Raw genomic sequence first — 18,344 nt, forward strand, 5'->3', positions numbered from 1 at the left:
GGCAACTTTTTCACACAGAAGGTGGTATGTGTATGGAATGAGCTGCCAGAGGATGTGGTGGAGGCTGGTACAATTGCAACATTTAAAAGTCATTTGGATGGGTATATGAATAGGGAGGGTTTGGAGGAATATGGGCCAGGTGCTGGCAGATGGGACTAGATTAGGTTGGGACATCTGGTCGGCATCGACGGGTTGGAACAAAGGGTCTGTTTCCATGCTGTACATCTCTATGACTCTAGATGCTGCTAATCTGAAGGAGTTTCTCCTGCAATTTCTGTTTTTGTTTGTTTCAGATTCCAGGATCTGCAGTTCTTTGATTTATGTTATGTAATGCTGAATGTCAAATTTAGTTCAACAAGCCAAATGACCTACTCCTGCTCCCATTTTCAGTTTCTAAAGTGAACCACAAAATAAAAGCTACACCATTCAGGGATAATATCACAAAACACATGCAAATTGCCAGAGATACCTGGAATATATTCCCCAAAAAATCATCGAGGTTAGGTTAATTTAAAAATGTCAGAATATGATTAGTAGATTTTTGTTGGAAAACAGTAATTATGGACACAGAGAAAACTGAGGTGGGATACAAATCAGCTAGGCTCGAACACAATGGCAGAACAAGCCCCAAAGGACAAAATGATCTATCCCTGTTCTTATATTCCTCATCCAATTCATTTTGCTAAGAAGGGAGCACTTCCTTATGTACTTTTTCTGCAGCTAGGTCTGGACCTCCTTTATTAAACTCAGAACACTCAAAGTGCTGTACATTTTTAAATACAATGGCATGCCACTTGGCATGCAACTAGGAAACTGTAGCCTAATGCTGTCGCTAGAATCATTATAAACAATTGACATATTTTCAATCTTACTTTAAAACCAGTCAATCCAAATAGCTCATCTAGCTAGCCATTTTCAGTACACTGCTCAGTAAAAACACTGTAGCTTCATGCCACCTTGGCTGCCTCAGAATGCTGTTACAGATAGACTTTGATTTCAATGTATATTAACTGTATGCTTGGCAAATACCGTAACTAAAAATGCCAACAAAACAATTCAAAAATCTGGCTCTCAATCTTTTTGAAATGAGTACATTTATCCCAGAAAATTCCCAAACATATTGTCCCATCAAAAAGCAGTTGCGTTTGCACCCTAATGCAAGGACACTGGTGAATGCAAGAAATAACACTGTAAATGTGCATCACAAGCAGCCAACTGAGTTGTCCAGAGCACAGCTTCCTCCCTTTCAAAACTCAAACCAAGTGAAATTTGATTATTTAACATCCCAACTTCTTGTAACTGCAGCATTGTCCAATAATTATAGCACAAGATAACCAGAGGCAACATCTTGCTTTTGTCCGTAGCATATTCAAATACAAATCATTGTTTGCTCTTTTCACAAAAATAGCAAAATAAAACTCAACATGCCAACCTCTCCATAATTAGACCACTTAAATTTATAATTCCATGCCTTTTTAAATAAAAGTAATCAAAACAAATCAACTCAAATCATCAAGCTGAGCCACAAGTTCTCAGCTGTAACAAGTATCACATCAGTCTCAAAACATTAACTGCTGTTATTTACTTATTCCTTATGTTGTGAACCATTATTCATGTTCTTATGATCCCAGCTGGCACCAAACTAGACAAATCAGACACCAGAATGAAATCTGGCTTGATAGATTGTAAATTTTAGATTTGCAGTTGGTTTTCATGCTCGTTACTGATAACCTCATGTCTACATTCAGTCAACGTTCTTTAACACAAGAACTCAAAGATTATTACATAAAAAAATCAAGATATATACAAGACAGTTTAGAGAGATACTAATATCACAACAAAAAAACCCTGCTTTCCTGCAAATATCCTGTAAAAACTCAAATCGAGTCTTTCTAGTTGTGAAGGCCGAGATTATTTTTCAGTTCTGATCGCCTTGAAATATCTTTTCAGTTCTGCCGGCCTAAACCTCTTTTTATATCCTATATCTTGAAAACTTCTTCACGTACTGTCATAACTTGAAAACTACACAAATAATTTGTCTTTGTCCCAGGTGAAACTCTACTTATGAACTTAAAACCTGATCTACTATGGTCTCCAGTCCATTTTCTCTAAAATGTCATAAAATATAATGTGAAAACACTTCAATTAGTTCCATAGGCATGCTGCTCAGTACTTACATGGAGTCATACAACACAGAAATAGACTCTTCGGTCCAACTTGTCCATGATGACCAAATATTCCAATCTGACCTAGTGCCGTTTGCCAGCATTTGGCCCATATCCCTCTAAACCCTCCCTATTCATATAACCATTCAGGTGCCTTTTAAAATGCTGTAATTGAACCTGCTTCTACCACTTTCTCTGGTGGTTCATTCCATACATGCATTAGCTGGTGTATGAAATACACCCACTGAATGCAACTTTACCAAAATCTCAGTGAACTATAATGACTTTGGCCTCAAACTAATATTTACATTCTTAGAAATACAAGCTGCACATTTTAAACGTAATTAAAAATCCAAATTCCCAAACCTTGACAACAATATTGGCCTGATATTATTTCCCATTTAGATAACAGTCACTATTACAATGTGCCAGCTCATCTAGATTCATAGAGATATACAGCACGAACAGACACTTCAGTCCAACTCCCTCATGCCAACCTGATATCCTAAATAAATCTAATCCCTTTGCCAGCATTTGGCCCAGTTTCCTCTAAACCCTTCCTATTCATGTACGCATCAAGATGTTTTTTAAATGTTGTAATTACATCAGCCTTCACCACTTCCTTCAGCAGCTCATTCCATACATGCACTACACTGTGTGAAAAAATTTCTCCCCTTAGGACTCTTAAATCTTTCCCTTCTCATCTTAAACCTATACCCTCTAGTTTTGGACTCCCCCAGCCCGTGGAAAAGATATTGTCTATTTACCCTATCCATGCCCTTCATGATTTTAAAAACATCTATAAGATCACCCCTCAGCCTCCGACACTCCAGGAAAAATAGTCTCAGCTTATTCAGCTTCTATCTAAGCTCAAACTCTCCAACACTGGCAACATACTTGTAAATCTTTTCTGAATCCTTTTAAGTTTCACAACATCCTTCCTGCAGCAGGGAGGCCAGATTTGCATGCAGTATTCCCATAGCAGCCTAACCAATCTTCTGCACAGCAGCAACATGACATCCCAACTCCTATATTTAATGCACTGACCAATAAAGGCAAGCATATCTGACTCCTTCTGCTAATCTAATGATTAACTCACTCAAATTTGTTCTATTCTTATTCATGCATACCTTGTAAAAATGAGAGAATCTGGATGAAGGAGTCTTCGAGACTTACCATCAAACAATATCTTATATTGGAGAAGATTATTAGCATTGATCCATTCTTTACTCTGTTTCTGTCCAAGGTTCTTCCACCTCAGTTCCCAGGCCAACACCCAAAGACAAAAGGTGAGCAGGAAAGTCAAAATGCAGCGGTCCATCAGGCCATCATAAATGAGTACAATAGTATACTGCAACCCTGAGTTTCAGAATACAGTTAAATACAGAGTTTCTCACACCTCTTTGTTGCGTTTGCTAACAATAGCTGTGATTCCAGGCTGAACAATACAAAGAATAAGAGCATCTGTCAGCAGTTCATGGCTTTAATTTCAGTGTTCAAGCTGTTCTGCGAAAAAGAAAACACAATTTGAGAAAAATTAAGCTAAATAAATAATTTTAGAATATCTATGATTTCTTCACTACAAAACTTGAAATTTGGTGGTGCACATCCCAGTAGAAAATGTTGACAAAATAGAGTCTGCTCAATATACATGACAGCTCATTGGCAATAAGTCATGAGCAGCTTACATCAAAATTTTGAAGAAGCATTTACAACAACCAAGCTGCAGCACTGAAGAGCTTCAAAAGGAAAATCTGCCCTGATTACATCTTCCAAACTACAGAGTAGTGAGTTCAAACTTTAACTAAACCATTTCCAGTTCTATTTATAAAAATAAATATTTTTAAAAAGGAGTTAAATTTGAGAAGTGCACTATTCTGCAATATTTCCCTTTGAAAAGTTGACCTAAATAGACATTTCACTGATCAGATAAATTCTTTCCTGACTGATCATAACAGCAACACAAAATTAGTTCATACACATTCAATCTAGCTCCCCATAAGCCTGAAACATCAACAAAAAAAACTATGTTGAATTTGTTTAATGCAAAGGTAACATCACCAGAGTTCTGCTGAACCATCAGGCTCCTCTCATCAAAGAGGGTTGATGACAGTTTAACCAGAGGGTCACGACACCTCAGGTGAGGGGAGAGTTTGAGACGGGTTCTTTTTGATAACTTCAGCCAATATGTCTGGACGGAACCCACATTCCTCTTGTCACTCTGCATAACATTCAAGCTTAAATTCTTAGATCTATCTAATCCTATTGTTTTTTGCCAGTGTGCGAAAAGCAAAGTAAATAAAACCGAGTGAACAAGAAGCTTTCATTCTTTTAAGATTTATAATTACCCAGTGGCTCTGCATTTTTGACCATTAAATAAATTATTTGGGAACAGGGCTAGTTTGAGTTTTTTTTTTAAAGGTTTAATAGGTTTTCAACTTCCCTTTACCAAAAAAGGAACCCTATAGATACATAAAATACTTGCATTCTCAACGAGGAAACTGAGTACAACAATTAATATTCCGCTCCAGAAACGTCCATTCAGTTCAACTGTTCTTCAGGATGTTTCGTAATTGTCGCTAAATTTGCAGCATTTCGTTGCTAAAGGATTACACCTGATCCTTTTTAGTTCATCCATCCGATTCTGCTAATATCCACCCAAATTCCCATCAATCTGATTGTTGAATTAACCCATAAAGTTCTAAAACAGTATCATAAAATCAATCAAAGGAGGCGATCAAGCCACCTCTTCGGGAAAGCTGTCCCTCGCAAATACTCCGCTATTTTGACATTCGTGAGAAAGAGAGGAAGGTAACTATTGTTAAATAAGGAAGATCATCTTCACGATTGAAAAAAGAAACAAACTCCAGCCAGCAGCTGACACAAAACAGCAGTTTTGCGAGAGTTTCGACCTTCCCTTAACTTGTTACGGTGAGCGTTTGATTGAGATTCAGTACCACGCCTATGCCAGACACTAACCTGTGCCCTCCACCTCAGCTGGTCCTCCCTCTTCATCTTGTTTCTAGGGACCCTGTAGCAACCGGAAGCTGGAAGATGCCGGTCGCTACGCTGATGACGTCTCTGGCCGGCGCTTACCGATGACGCGTTCATCCACCCGGAGCATCGAGGAAGACAACATGGTAACGATGGGGAGGAGCGGTCTCGACTAACCTGTGCCCTCCACCTCAGCTGGTCCTCCCTCTTCATCTTGTTTCTAGGGACCCTGTAGCAACCGGAAACTGGAAGATGCCGGTCGCTACGCTGATGACGTCTCTGGCCGGCGCTTACCGATGACGCGATCATCCACCCGGAGCATCGAGGAAGACAACATGGTAACGATGGGGAGGAGCGGTCTCGGCCGTCCGTGTGGGAAATGCCTTTCGTTTCGTGGATATTTTGTCGGCAGGGAGAGCGGTTTTTGTTTCGAGCCGTCGAACGGTTCCGGCGCTGAGAGAGGCCACTTGGCTCGTCGCGAGCTGTCTCGCCCAATCTCCCGTCCCCCTCTGAAAGAGGGTCACTGAACTCTCTCCACAGAGGCCGCCAAGGCTGCTGAGCTTCTCCAGCAATTTCTCTTTCCTCCCCAGCGTTTGGTCAGTGGCCCTGCGGCTAACCGTGTTTGAGGTGCATCTCCATGGCTCCTTTGGAATGGGTTGAGGATTTCTGCCTCCATTCGCTATCACCTTTTGGGTGAAACCTTTTTTTCTCATCTGTCCTCGGATTTGTCTATCAATCACTTTAAATCTGCGCCTCCCACCCCTCCCCAAGACACCGAACTCTCTGCTGAGTTTAATAGGCCGTACCCATCCATCTGAGCTCAGGCTACTCTATCTCTTTCCCCTGTCTCTAGGATGACTAACTCTTATTTTTGAGGGGAGGATTTCATTCCCTATCTTCAGGGTGATCAGATTGACGATCAGATGGGAGTGAGTTGGTCTCATTTCCCTCTCTCCAGCATGAGCAACTCTTGGGGTGAGATTTGAGTGAAATAACAAATATCTTGACTAAGCTACAAAAAGCACAAGGATGTCAGAAATCCAACTGTTTTAGGAGGAAATGCTATGAAATGCAGGACAACAAAATAAAAACGATCCTGTAAAATATGGGACGGTTGGTGACCCTACTCTTCCACATAGTAATTCCATCAGAATAAAATCTCAAATTGTTGGCTTCGCCCACTCTCGGTTTGTGTTAAACATTCTGTGCCTCATTTAAGATGGTTGCAGTCCAAATAAAATGGAGAATATTTCTACTGGAAATATTTTGGAAAGCTAATACTTTTTGCATCAGGTGCTATGGATATCTGAAGAAATATATCAGGGTCAAAAATCAAAGGGCATCAATTTCAGTTCATTGGTGAAAAATATATTCATGGATGTTCTATGGAGCATCCTTATTCTAACTATGTAACTACAATTCAAAGTTAAGCTTACAGTTAGCACATTGTTCATAAGGAGACAAATTGAGATGTGCAATTGACTTGTTAATTTTATTCTTGTGCTTTGATATTTGGCTGTTGACATTATTACTGTTTGCATGTGCAATTTGGGCCTTTTTAAAATTTCATTTTGTTTTTTCAGGGAAAAGCAAAGAAAACTAGAAAATATGCAGTCATGAAGCGAATGATTAGTTTGCGAGATTCGCGAATGTAAGTTTTTTTCAATTAAGGCTAGAGGAGACTTAAAAGGATTGACTAACCTAATGTTTGCTATTTTTCTGGTGCTCTGTTGTATTGCTCTTTTTAAATATTCTTTCATGGGATGTAACTGTTGCTGGCAAGGACAGCATTTTATTGCCCATTCCTTATTACCGTTGGACTGAGTGACTTTCAAGAACATTTCAAGTCAACCAAATTGCTGTAATTCTGGAGTAACAGATAGGCAGATCAGGTAAAGATGGCAGATTTTCTTCCCTAAATGATAATAGTGAACCAGATTGGTTTTTACAAAAAAAGTTTCACAATCGTTAACACAAACTTTAAATTTCAGGTTTTGTTACTTGAATTTAATTCATCGGTTGTTTTGATAGCAATTCAATCCATGTCCCCAATGTATTTGGTGAGAATCCAAAATACCAGTCCATTGACATTATTACTATTCCACTCGACCTGAAAAGTAGTGGTGTCATCAGAAGTAGTCTAAACACTTAGTATTCTCTTAAAATTTGTTGCCATATGAACGGGAAGAGCTTTTTATACTCTTTCAGTTTCTATGAAAATTATTACAGGTATTGTATTTCTTAAAATTGCTGGCAAAATGACAAGGTACTATCCTTGTTTTGACCCCTGCTTTAAGTCACAAAATGCAAGTCACAGCTTTCCTCTATTCAGAGCAGAAAAGTCTCATCTTAATCCTCCATCCATTCCAAGTTGTTGGATCTTGTTAGGGACAGTAATAAGATCCCTGCAATTTGTCTTGATCCGTTGAAAGAGGGAAAATTATTTTAGATTGCTGATCCTTGAACTAAGTAGTTGGATAGGGAAAGGGGGATATTGATTAAGCTGTAATGACCTTGTAAGCAAGTAACGATTGGACATTCCCTGTCAAGTTTCTTACATGAATATCAGTTACTTGTGTTTGATGATAATCAATGGCTGGTGCCCGTGAAACTACTGTAAGCACTTTTGTGAAAAGGTTGACGGAGTGTTTCGAACTTTGAGGTTTTTAAGAGATTTCTTGCTTTCAACTGATGGCAGTTGATACAGACTGTGAATTCAGCTCCTTCATACTACTAGTCATTATTTCCCTGAGGAATTGTTTTAATATATAAGGTATATCATTTGTCTTTTTCCAGAAATGAAAAAGACAGAGCAAAACCACAGAAGAAAGTGAAGGATGATCCCAGTGCTCTGAAAATCAAAGAAGTGTATGTATGGAACTCAGCTTTACAGATTATATGTTTAAATTAGCAGTTTATATTGTTAAAAATGAATGAATATGAGGAATGGAATGTATCTGTGCTGTCTGTTGCAAACAGCAATGAGCACTCTCTGCACTTGTCAAAGTAAAGCTTGCTTATCAAAATTTTCACTTTATAATGATTATTAATTCATTTCACTACTTAGGGATTCATTGCTGAATAACTGCAGTAGTACATTGAATCATCAACATTCTGCATCAAGGACTTTGGGCAATATTTGGTCATTCTTGATCGCTTCTTAGGCAGTCCCTCGAGATCAAGGGTGGCTTTCTTCCACTTAGGAGCTGTGGGTCCAGAAGTGACTAAACAATGCATTGTTGGATGCCTGAGAGAGTTTAACTTCGCCTGATGCCAACTGTTAAGTTGGGGTGGTCTAGGGCAAGAGATTCCCATGAAAGTGTTGCGTAATTGATCAGTCAGGAGAGTGGCACGCATGGGAACTCATTTCAAAGTTTGGACCTCCAAAACAAGCTGCTGAGAAACCAGATCACTTCAGAATTACGTTTGCCTGCTTTACAACCACTGCCCATCAAAATAAATACCCCATCCCCTATTTGGCAGTTGTAACATAGGGTAATCAGCTACAACTGTGCAGTCTAACAACAAGCAACTTTGGCAGGCATCCTATTCCTTTTCTAGTTAGGAGTTAGTACCTCTGCTTAGTTTGCAGTGCTATCCACATCCCAGCACCTAATGACTAAACTGCACCTTTAAGTTCAATGAGTTTTTATTCTTTATCCATCTTTACACCAAATATGTTGGAATTATGATAGGTACCTTCCCTACGCATCCAAGGCTCTGATCACACTACCTAGCTTCAAGCTCTTGTTCCAAATTAGCGAGTTTTGAGAAGATTTGTAGCTCAGGTTGAGGTTCTGGATATAAGTTTGCTTGTTGAGCTGAAATATTTTCAGACATTTGTCACCATACTAGGTAACATCATCAGCGGGCCTCCGGTGAAGCACTGGTGTTATGTCCTGCTTTCTATTTGTGTATAGGTTTCCTTGGGCTGGTGATGTCATTTGCGGTGTTGATGTTACTTCCTGTTCTTTTTCTCAGGGGATGGTCAAGGGGTCCAAGTCGATGTGTTTGTTGATAGTTGTAGTTGGAATGCCATGCTTCCAGGAATTCTTGTGCATGTCTCTGCTTGGTTTGTCCTAGGATGGATGTGTTGTCCCAGTCAAAGTGGTGTTCTTCCTCATCTGTACGCAAGGACACTAGTGATAGTGGGTCATGTGTTTTTGTGGTTTATTTGATGTTCATGTATCCTGGTGGCTAATTATCTGCCTGTTTGTCCAATGTAGTGTTTGATACAGTTCTTGCAAGGTGTTTTATAAATGCCGTAAATAACTATCTTGTTTCAAATCTCAGGACCCCTTCAGTTATGTAATGGATGCTTGCCTTTCGCATGGTAGGCAAACCTACATGGAAGCTTGCCACATCATGACTTGTGTTGGTCACATACTGCACATCAGGCTTATTCCTTACCAGCTGATTGATTCAAATTATCATCTGAATAATTTTGACAAGGAATTTGATAGAAAAATGAAGTGATGCCTTCTTAATAACAAAAATAGAAAGAAGAAAGAGTACAAAATAGGGTGGAATTTTCTGTTGACCAAAAGATTGTGTGTTGCATGGTGGGCTAGCAGCATCTGGTAACAGGCTAGCAGCATCTGGTACTGCATAATATGGTATTAGCTAAGTGGGAATTCTGAGAACCTGAAAATGTTCACACTGTTCATTCATAGATAAATATATCTACAAAACATTTTTAAACATTCCTTGTTTACTTGCAAAATTTAGCAAATGTGATAATCTTATTTAAGTAAAAAACATTAAAAATAACATTTAATCATTTGAGAAATTACAGACTTTTCTTGTTACTTTCTTAGGGTCAAGTATCCTTCTTGCCTGTTTTTCCAATATAACACACAGCTGGGCCCTCCCTATTATATCCTAGTTGACACCAATTTCATCAACTTCTCCATCAAGACTAAGCTGGACATCGTTCAATCGATGATGGACTGCTTGTATGCCAAGTGTGAGTGCTTGTCAGTCACCTAGTATGTAATATAATTATTTATGTATCTGTTCTGTTATCTTTCCTTTATGCTGGATATTATTTTGATTTGATTTGTTACTGTCACATGTACCGAGGTATGGTGAAAAGTGTTGTCAATGTACTGTACAGGCAGATTGTACTATATAAGTGCGTTAGAGTAACAGCTGCCAAGAAGATGCAGAATGAGATCAACGTTAACCTTACAAAGGTACATTCAAAAGTCTGATAAAGTGGTTTAGAGTGAGGATATCAATTTTGTTTTCTTCCCTTATCAATACTCTAACCTACCTGACCTTTGCTAACTTCAAGTGCCTCTACCAGTTTGGAGAAAGTGACTATGCCTTGAATGCCTTTTCCTGTGGGCATTTCTCATCTCTGTCCTAAGATGGAACTCTGGCAAAGAACAGTGCACTGTAGAATCAGTAGTGTTAGAGTTTGGGATTTTAGTTGAGCTTGTATTACTATCTATGGGATCAGTTGCAGGACACAGTTGCAGATACAGGAGAATGCTGCATTTATTGTTTACCCTGTCAGCATGTTTTGAATTTTTTTTTCTTTGTCTTTTTTCTATTACAATGAAGTGCTTTCAGTGACAAGAGCATTTCTGCAGAATTCATAGATTAAAACAAGGGGTCAACAATGTAGCTCCTCCTCCGCCAGTGTTGACTGTCAGCACAGCTTCGGACAGCTGCACTGTTGTCTTTGACATCCTAATGCTCTTGCTGCCCAAATATTTCTGCTTTGTACAGCTTAGTTGATCTTGAATCTACAGACTGAGTATTTTCACACAGGCAAAATTCAATGTCAACAACTGTCTGTATGTGTAATTGGTGTCAGGGTTAACATTGGATAGAAGATTGGCAAGCTAACAGGAAGCAGAAAATGGGGCAAACGAGTCACTTTGTTATATCTTACAACAATGTAACAAATGGTGTGCCACAGGGATCAGTGCTCAATCTTTAACATTTTGAAATTTAAATAAAGGGACGGCTACTAGATTTACTGATAACACAAATAGGAAAGGAAGTTTCTAAATTTAAATATAAAATCTTGTGTAACTGGTGAGAGATTACAGAGCTCTAAAGTGCAAAGGGATCTGGATGTCCTAGTGCATGAGTTGCAAAAGCTTAACATGCAAGTAGATCAAGAGTTTTGCAAAGCCAATGGAATATCATCACGTATTGCAAGGGGAATTGAATACAAACATTGGAAGATTATGCTTCGGCCATATGAGTGGCATCACATCTTGAGCACTGTGTACAGTTTATTGGTCTCTTTTTATTTAAGGAAACATGTAAGTGCTTTGAAAAGTCAGAAAAGGTTTACTAGACTAATACCTCGAATAGATGGGTTGTCTTCTGAGGAAAGGTTGAACAGACTAGGCTTATATTCACTGGAGTTTAAAAGAATAAAAGGCGACTTGACTGAAACATAAATGATCATGAGGGATCTTGACAGGGTGTATGTGAAAGAATGTTTCCTCGTGGGAAAATCTCTAGAACTAGATATTGCTAATTAAAAATAAGAAATTGCTCATTTAAGACAAGCATGATGAAAAATTATTTCTTATAGACGTTCATAAGTCTTTGGAATGCTCTTCCTCAAATGATAATGGAAGTGGAGTTACTAAATACTTCTAAGGCAGAGAGAGATTCAATATAAGGTGAAAGGTTAATGGGATATGCAGGAATGTCAAGTAATAATATCAGCTGGTGATCTTATTGAATGGCAGGGCATGTTCAAGGAGCTGGGTGACCTACAGCTGCTCTTTGTTTCTATATCTGCTCAGTTTTTTTTGCATGAAGGAGATGAACTAGCGGAATTTCAAAATGTTACATTCACATTAGTGGAATTTGATGATGGGGCGAAATCTCAGAGACATCCTTAGCTGCAAGGTAACTTTTTTAAATGCTAGAGGGTAATGCAGGTTATCAACTACCCAGATCCCTTGTCTGTCACATAGCATCTATTTTTGCTTCTTTTCTATGTCCTCAAGCATCCATTTTCCAATCATAAGGTAGATTAGTGAGTTTTCTCATGTCTGTATGCATGTCTAATTCTCCGCTCTCTTTCTCTTTCTCTCTCTATAATTAGTAATTGAGAGAATAGGAATGTCCCATTGCCTGAATTTTGAAAATGAGAATAATTCTTAAAGAAGCAAAAGCTGGCATCTTTTGCCAAAAGATAAAAAAAATCAAGATCCAGAATATTACTTGGGAGATCAGGTGAGGTATGCTGCATGGAAGAAAGGAGGTGAGAGATGTAAAAACAAACAAAGCGTGCAGTATTTTTGAATTGATTGCACCTGATGCAGAGTTCACAGCTTAAATTGCAAAAAAGGTATTTTAAGAAAGAGATTGTTGGTAATGGGCACGAGCAAAAGAAAAATTTTTCTTGAAATTTTTTTTGCAATTTAAGCTGTGAATTCTGCAGCAGGTACAATCAATTCAAAAGTACTGCACAACACTCAATCTGAGAGCAAAGCAGATGCTGAATGTTGAAGAAAGAGAAGCAAAGTGATACTATCAGAACCTACTTGTACAGCCTAGGAGTTTTTTCTGAATTTCCTGGTTTACTTGAACATAATCTGTACAATTTGTGTAAACAGATCTGTACTCAGAAATGAATAGATCGCTTTTGCATTTAAACACTTTACATCTCTCACCTCCTTTCTTCCATGCAGCATATCTCACACATGACATTCTGGATCTTGATTTTTTTTACCTTGTGGCAAAAGATGCCAGCTTTTGCTTCTTTGAGAATTATCCCCGTGTTCAAAATTTCAGCCATTGGGATGTGCCTAGTCTCCCCATTACTAATCGTAAGAACAGAGAGAGAATCAGAAATGCACGCAAGCAAGAGAAAACTCACTAGTCTACATTATGACTGGAAAATGGATGCTTGAGGACACAAAGGAGGTGACAGAAAGACAGATGCAATATGATACACGGGATCTACAGAATGAGTATCTCATAGCATTCAGTGGCATAAACGTTGCTGAATGTCCCATTGTCAACGTCCTGTGGGGTGCGGGGTGATGAAGGCAGAAATGAAGAACGATGGAATACTCTCCATCTGCCAGGATGAGAGCAGCTCGAAAACACTTGAAGTTTAATGATATCCAGGAAAGACCACACTTTGTTGTCACTCTATCCAATATCTTCAACATTCATTCGTTCCACCATCAACAGGTAGTATGCACCATCTACAAGACATACTGCAGTAGTTCATCATAGCTTCTGTAACATCACTTTCCAAACCCACATGCTGTAACACCTAGAAGGACAATGTCATAAGATTCATAGGAACATCACCACCTGCTAGCTCCCGTACAAGCCATACTCCCTTCTGATTTGGAACTATATTGTCGCTCCTTCACTGTCATCAGGTCAAGATCCTGGAAGTCACTTCCTAACAGCATTGTAGGTATAGAGAAACGTAAGATACAACAGGCAAGAGTGCGATAACAAAACATACAGATAGAAAGAAACTGGGAGACATACACACATATCCAACCACAGACTAGACAGACAGAAATGGAAAATGAATTTTTTCATTTTCCGTAAAGGATGGAATTCTTTCATGAGTTAACTGCAAGTGATGATTTCCATAAAATTGTGAAGAATTGGACAAAACTATCTGTTAAGTACTTGTAAGATGGGCACAGCTGGCAAGGATGCTTTAAATTTAAAGAGAGAAGGAGAGTCAGAATTTCCACAATAAAGTAAAGCATAGGATAAAAGATGTGACCTCACCTCAATTTTCTCTAGGTGTTCCCTGTATCACGGACTGTGTGATGGCAGAAATTGAGAAACTGGGACAGAAGTACAGAGTTGCGCTAAGGTAAAACAACTTCTCAAACAGGTTCATCAATGTTTCACTGTAATTCAGATATTCAGCTAGGAATAATTATACTTTTTAATTATTCATTTGTTGCGAAAGATGATGTCAAGGTCAGCATTGATTACTCATGCCCATTTGTACTTGAGATGGTCATTGTGAGCCACTTTTTGAACAACTGCAGTCGGTATTGTGAAAGTACACTGTTTAGGAGGGTTCCTGGGATCTTGACTGAACATTGATGAAGGAACAGTGAATCAATTTCCAAGTCAGGATGCAGAGAAATTTGGAGTGGTGTTCCCATGGGCAAGTTGTGTTTAACCATTTAAAGATGCTCGTTTTTCATTCCACATTTATTTAATTGACTGAACTTGAATTCTGCATCTACAATGGTGGCATTTAAACACCCATTTCTATCATTTGCGCAGGCCTTGAGCTTGCTGGCAGGAGTTTTCAAAATGCAGTGGGTAGCATCTCTCTCTTTCCGAGCAAAAAGCTCTGGATTCAAGACCCACATTAGGACTTGATGGTCATGGAAGATACCGTGCCCTCAAACAGGCCGAACAACGTAGCCAGAAAGATGACTTGGCAATCTGTAAATCCTTCTCCTGTGCCTGCTACTAGCAGTAAGAACGGGAAAGTACTCTGGTCAATCAGAATCCCACATTTAGTAGGTTTAGCACAAGAACTTCCCACATGGAAAGACTCAACACAGCGGTTCTTGCCACGAGCTATATTCTTTGGTAAGTATCCTCCCAGAAGGTGCAGCTCACTAGTCCAGTAACATAATCATTACGTACAGAGTTCCTGAGGCACTGAAAATGCAAGCAGTAGCTATTCTTGTGCATATTTTAAGCATGAGATCTCCTGTCCTTAAGTGTTGCAGAAGAACTTTTGAGTATTTCTCTAGCTGTCTAGGCAAGTGAAGACATGCTAAGATAGAAATCTAGGATTTACCAACAGGAATAATTCTAACACATAGAAGCCAAAAATATCTACAGAAAAGAAATTGGCAATATGTTCATTGTCAGTCATTGGAAGACCATAATGTATTCCTGAATTTATAACATTTTTGTTTACTTTTCCAGAATAGCAAAGGATCCACGGTTCGAGCGATTACCTTGCACACACAAAGGAACATATGCTGATGATTGTCTAGTGCAGAGAGTCACACAGGTAAGTAAAAAATGTACTCATTGTTTTTAAAATATTTTGGTAAATAAGCATTTTAGTTGTTTCTCCCCAACCGATATCTACCTTTTTTAATGACATTGGGCTAGTATTTTGCAAGGAGAAAGTGAGGTCTGCAGACGCTGGAGATCAGAGCTGAAAATGTGTTGCTGGAAAAGCGCAGCAGGTCAGGCAGCATCCAGGGAACAGGAGAATCGACGTTTCGGGCATCTGTTCCCTGGATGCTGCCTGACCTGCTGCGCTTTTCCAGCAACACATTTTCAGCTACTATTTTGCAAGTACCGCCAGTGTCTTGCAACTCACACAAATGGCCATTCTTCATATGTAGCCATGAGAAATATAACTTCGCCCATTGTCTGTCCGCTTGCATGTTCCCAGCAATCTTTATTAAGTAATGGGTGTAACATGGCGTAGGGCAACGGTAGCACCCCGAACTACTATTCCAATTGTGATGATGTAATACATCCAAGATTGGGGTGTGAATGTGAGACATACCTTATAATTGTGTCCATTCAGGCCTTAAATTTACTTGCAAGATTGTAACAGTAGCCCAGATTATTTGTATTTCTTCTTGAGTCCCGTCCCTGTACACAAACTTGAGTTTAACTGTTGGAGAAAATCATATTCTAGTACATTGCTAAAAGAGATATTTTGCTCCAGTGAGTTTGAACTGACGGTTTCGAAGAGCAATTCACTTCATTGTACTCCTCTGATTTTTCCCCCTATTTCTGCAATCTTTTTTTTCCTTCAACTAATTTGGCTGTTCCCATTTTAAAACTATTGAATTTCTACATGCTAACTTCTCAGGCTCTGCATTCCAAATCATGACGACCCTTTTGAATGAAGTCTTTTCCTTATCACCTCTAGATCTTCAAACAGTCACCTTTAAATTTGTGCCACCTATTACCAAAGCTTCAACTAGATAAAAAAATTCTCTTTATTGACTCTTATCCAAAAGTTGTGCTATTTTAAACAACTCAACCAAATTTGCTGTTGGCCTTCTCTACTTTAAAGAGAACAGACCAGTTTCTCCAGTCTATCCAGAAAGTTTGTAATTCTTCATTCCTGGGTGCACTCTAGTAAATCTCACTTGTGTCTCCTCCAACAGTCTCGCAATCATCCTGAAGTGCAATGCCTATAATTAGAGGGTTTGTTTTCAAAAGGCAACTTTCAAATTTCCTTACGCTCACATTTGCAGCACAAATGTTACATTGTGGCGACAGTGGACAGAGATCTCAAGAGGAGGATCCGAAAAATTCCGGGAGTCCCTATTATGTACATCTCTAATCATAGGTGAGAACATTTAAGAAAAGAAAAAGCTTTTTATGCTACTCACTGTCTATCAAATAGGACCCAACCTTGACAGTTTCTTTCTTATAAAATTCATATCCTTATGGTCTTTGAATTCAAAATCTACCAATTGTCTTCTGAATCTTGGCAAGTTAGACAAAGCAAAGCCAATGGATGTGATCTTTGACAAGCTGCCATCAATCATGTGGAGAAATCCACAGGTTCACTACCCTTTTGAATGAATAAATATTTACTCATCAAATGAGAAGGTTGTACAAGACTCTGGTCCGACCACATTTGGCATATTGAGAGCTGTTTTGGGCCACGACACGAAGGAAGGATGTGCTAGCGTTGGAGGAGGGTCTAGAGGAAGTCTGTAAGAATAGAATAGCTTTCATTGTCATGTGCGCTCGAAGTAGCCGATCTGATACACAAGGTAAATAAGATAAGATCCCTAGTTAGGAACAAGGGACTGGCAGGGATAGAAGATTGGCTGACCAGAAAAAGGCAGAGAATGGCAATAAAGGTGTGTTTTTGCAGCTGGTGACTAATGGGGTTCTGCAGGGGTCAGTAAAACACAACTACTTGTGTTATACATTGATGATCTGGATGAAGGAATGGAGGGTATTGTTGCTTGGTTTGCCGTTATCGCAAAGGTACGTTGAAGAATAGGTACTGTTGAGGAAGCAGGAAGTCTGTAGAGCGACTTGGACAGGGTGGGAGACCGGGTAAAGAAATGATAGATGGAATATGGTGGGAAGGTGAGACCTTATGCACTTTAGTAGAAAGAGTAGAGATACAGATAATTTTCCAAATGGAGAAGGGCTTTGGAAATCTGAAGCACAAAGGAACTTAGGAGTCCTAGTTCAGGATTCCTTTAAGAATCGTAGGAAGGATGTGCTGGCGTTGGAGGAGGGTTGAGAGGAAGTCTACAAAAATAAAATAGCCTTCATTGTCACATGCACACGATTGAATGCAGCAAAAAGTTAGTAATGTCGTCTCTTGGTGCCACCTTAGATACAGGATTCCAAGATACAGATACTTTAAGTGTTACAGAATTTAAATAGTAAAAAAAAAAGTAGGCTAGCATAGGAATAGTTCATTTAAATAGTACAGAATGAGGATCAAGTGTCTTTTAAAGTACTCAAGTTATAGTACTTTTTTCAGAGTGCATATCCGCCAGGCTTCAGAATATGCGGCAGTGTTGCCTGCACACTCTGGCCTCCGTCCAAGACTCGCCTCTAAGACTCATCCTCTGGCCAGTCTGTGCTCACTCTGCTGTTCCGGCTCCAGCCACAACTTGGCTCCCAGCGCTGCCATGCTCGCTGTGCTCTCCATTCCGCAACTCACTTCCAGGACTAAGCCCACACACGCTCTGCTGCTGCTGCTCCAGGCTTTGGCTGTGACTGACTTCCAGGACTCGGCCTGTGATCGCTGCGCTCTCTTCTAGCCCCAACTCACTTTTGAGATTCGACGCACCCTCGCTCTGCTTTCCACTCTGCGCTCCAGCCTGCAACTCGTTTCCTGGACTCGACACATGATCGCCCTGCTCCCACTCTGGTTGGAACTCACTTCCGGGACTCGGCACAAGGCCACTCTGCTGCAGCTTGGCCGCGACTAATCTCCGAGTCGGGCTGATCTAGGACTCGGTTTTCCTTTCCCTCCAGGTAAGGTACTTTTAAGAAGTTAAAAGTTGGGTGGAGAAAGAAAACTGCAGCGAGAGGGAGAAAAAAAGAGGAAAAGGAGCTGGTGAGCAGAGGAGGACCAGTTCCAAAAACGCACAACCCAGATGGCCTCCTTCTTCAAGGACCGCAATTTCCCCCCCCGACGTGGTCGACGATGCCCTCCACCGCATCTCTTCCACTTCCCGCTCCTCC

The 18,344-nt window shown here is 39.7% G+C and overlaps 2 protein-coding genes across 6 annotated transcripts in view; one reads left to right on the forward strand and one right to left on the reverse strand.

Moving 5' to 3' along the window:
- The window catches only part of arel1 (apoptosis resistant E3 ubiquitin protein ligase 1), a 110,746-nt gene extending 107,324 nt beyond the window's left edge, over positions 1 to 3,422 (reverse strand). For all 3 annotated transcript variants that reach the window (XM_043697104.1, XM_043697106.1, XM_043697107.1), the window contains exon 1: positions 3,342 to 3,422. The gene's annotated coding sequence lies outside the window, so the exon portion shown is untranslated. The remainder of the gene's footprint in view (positions 1 to 3,341) is intronic.
- Positions 3,423 to 5,244: 1,822 nt separating this feature from the next.
- fcf1 (FCF1 rRNA-processing protein) overlaps positions 5,245 to 18,344 on the forward strand; it is a 23,001-nt gene continuing 9,901 nt past the window's right edge. Inside the window, exons 1-7 of one of the 3 annotated variants that reach the window (XM_043697108.1) lie at positions 5,245 to 5,305; positions 6,743 to 6,810; positions 7,956 to 8,027; positions 9,977 to 10,125; positions 13,917 to 13,989; positions 15,075 to 15,162; positions 16,376 to 16,470. In XM_043697108.1, the coding sequence (XP_043553043.1) occupies positions 5,264 to 5,305; positions 6,743 to 6,810; positions 7,956 to 8,027; positions 9,977 to 10,125; positions 13,917 to 13,989; positions 15,075 to 15,162; positions 16,376 to 16,470 (587 nt within the window). In that variant the 5' untranslated portion in view covers positions 5,245 to 5,263. Of the gene's footprint in view, positions 5,306 to 5,472; positions 5,498 to 6,020; positions 6,135 to 6,742; positions 6,811 to 7,955; positions 8,028 to 9,976; positions 10,126 to 13,916; positions 13,990 to 15,074; positions 15,163 to 16,375; positions 16,471 to 18,344 lie in introns of those variants that run through there. The other 2 variants (XM_043697110.1, XM_043697111.1) reach the window with 2 other exon arrangements.

The sequence above is a fragment of the Chiloscyllium plagiosum genome, chromosome 10, assembly GCF_004010195.1.
Source record: "Chiloscyllium plagiosum isolate BGI_BamShark_2017 chromosome 10, ASM401019v2, whole genome shotgun sequence".
Classification (NCBI taxonomy): Eukaryota; Metazoa; Chordata; class Chondrichthyes; order Orectolobiformes; family Hemiscylliidae; genus Chiloscyllium; species Chiloscyllium plagiosum.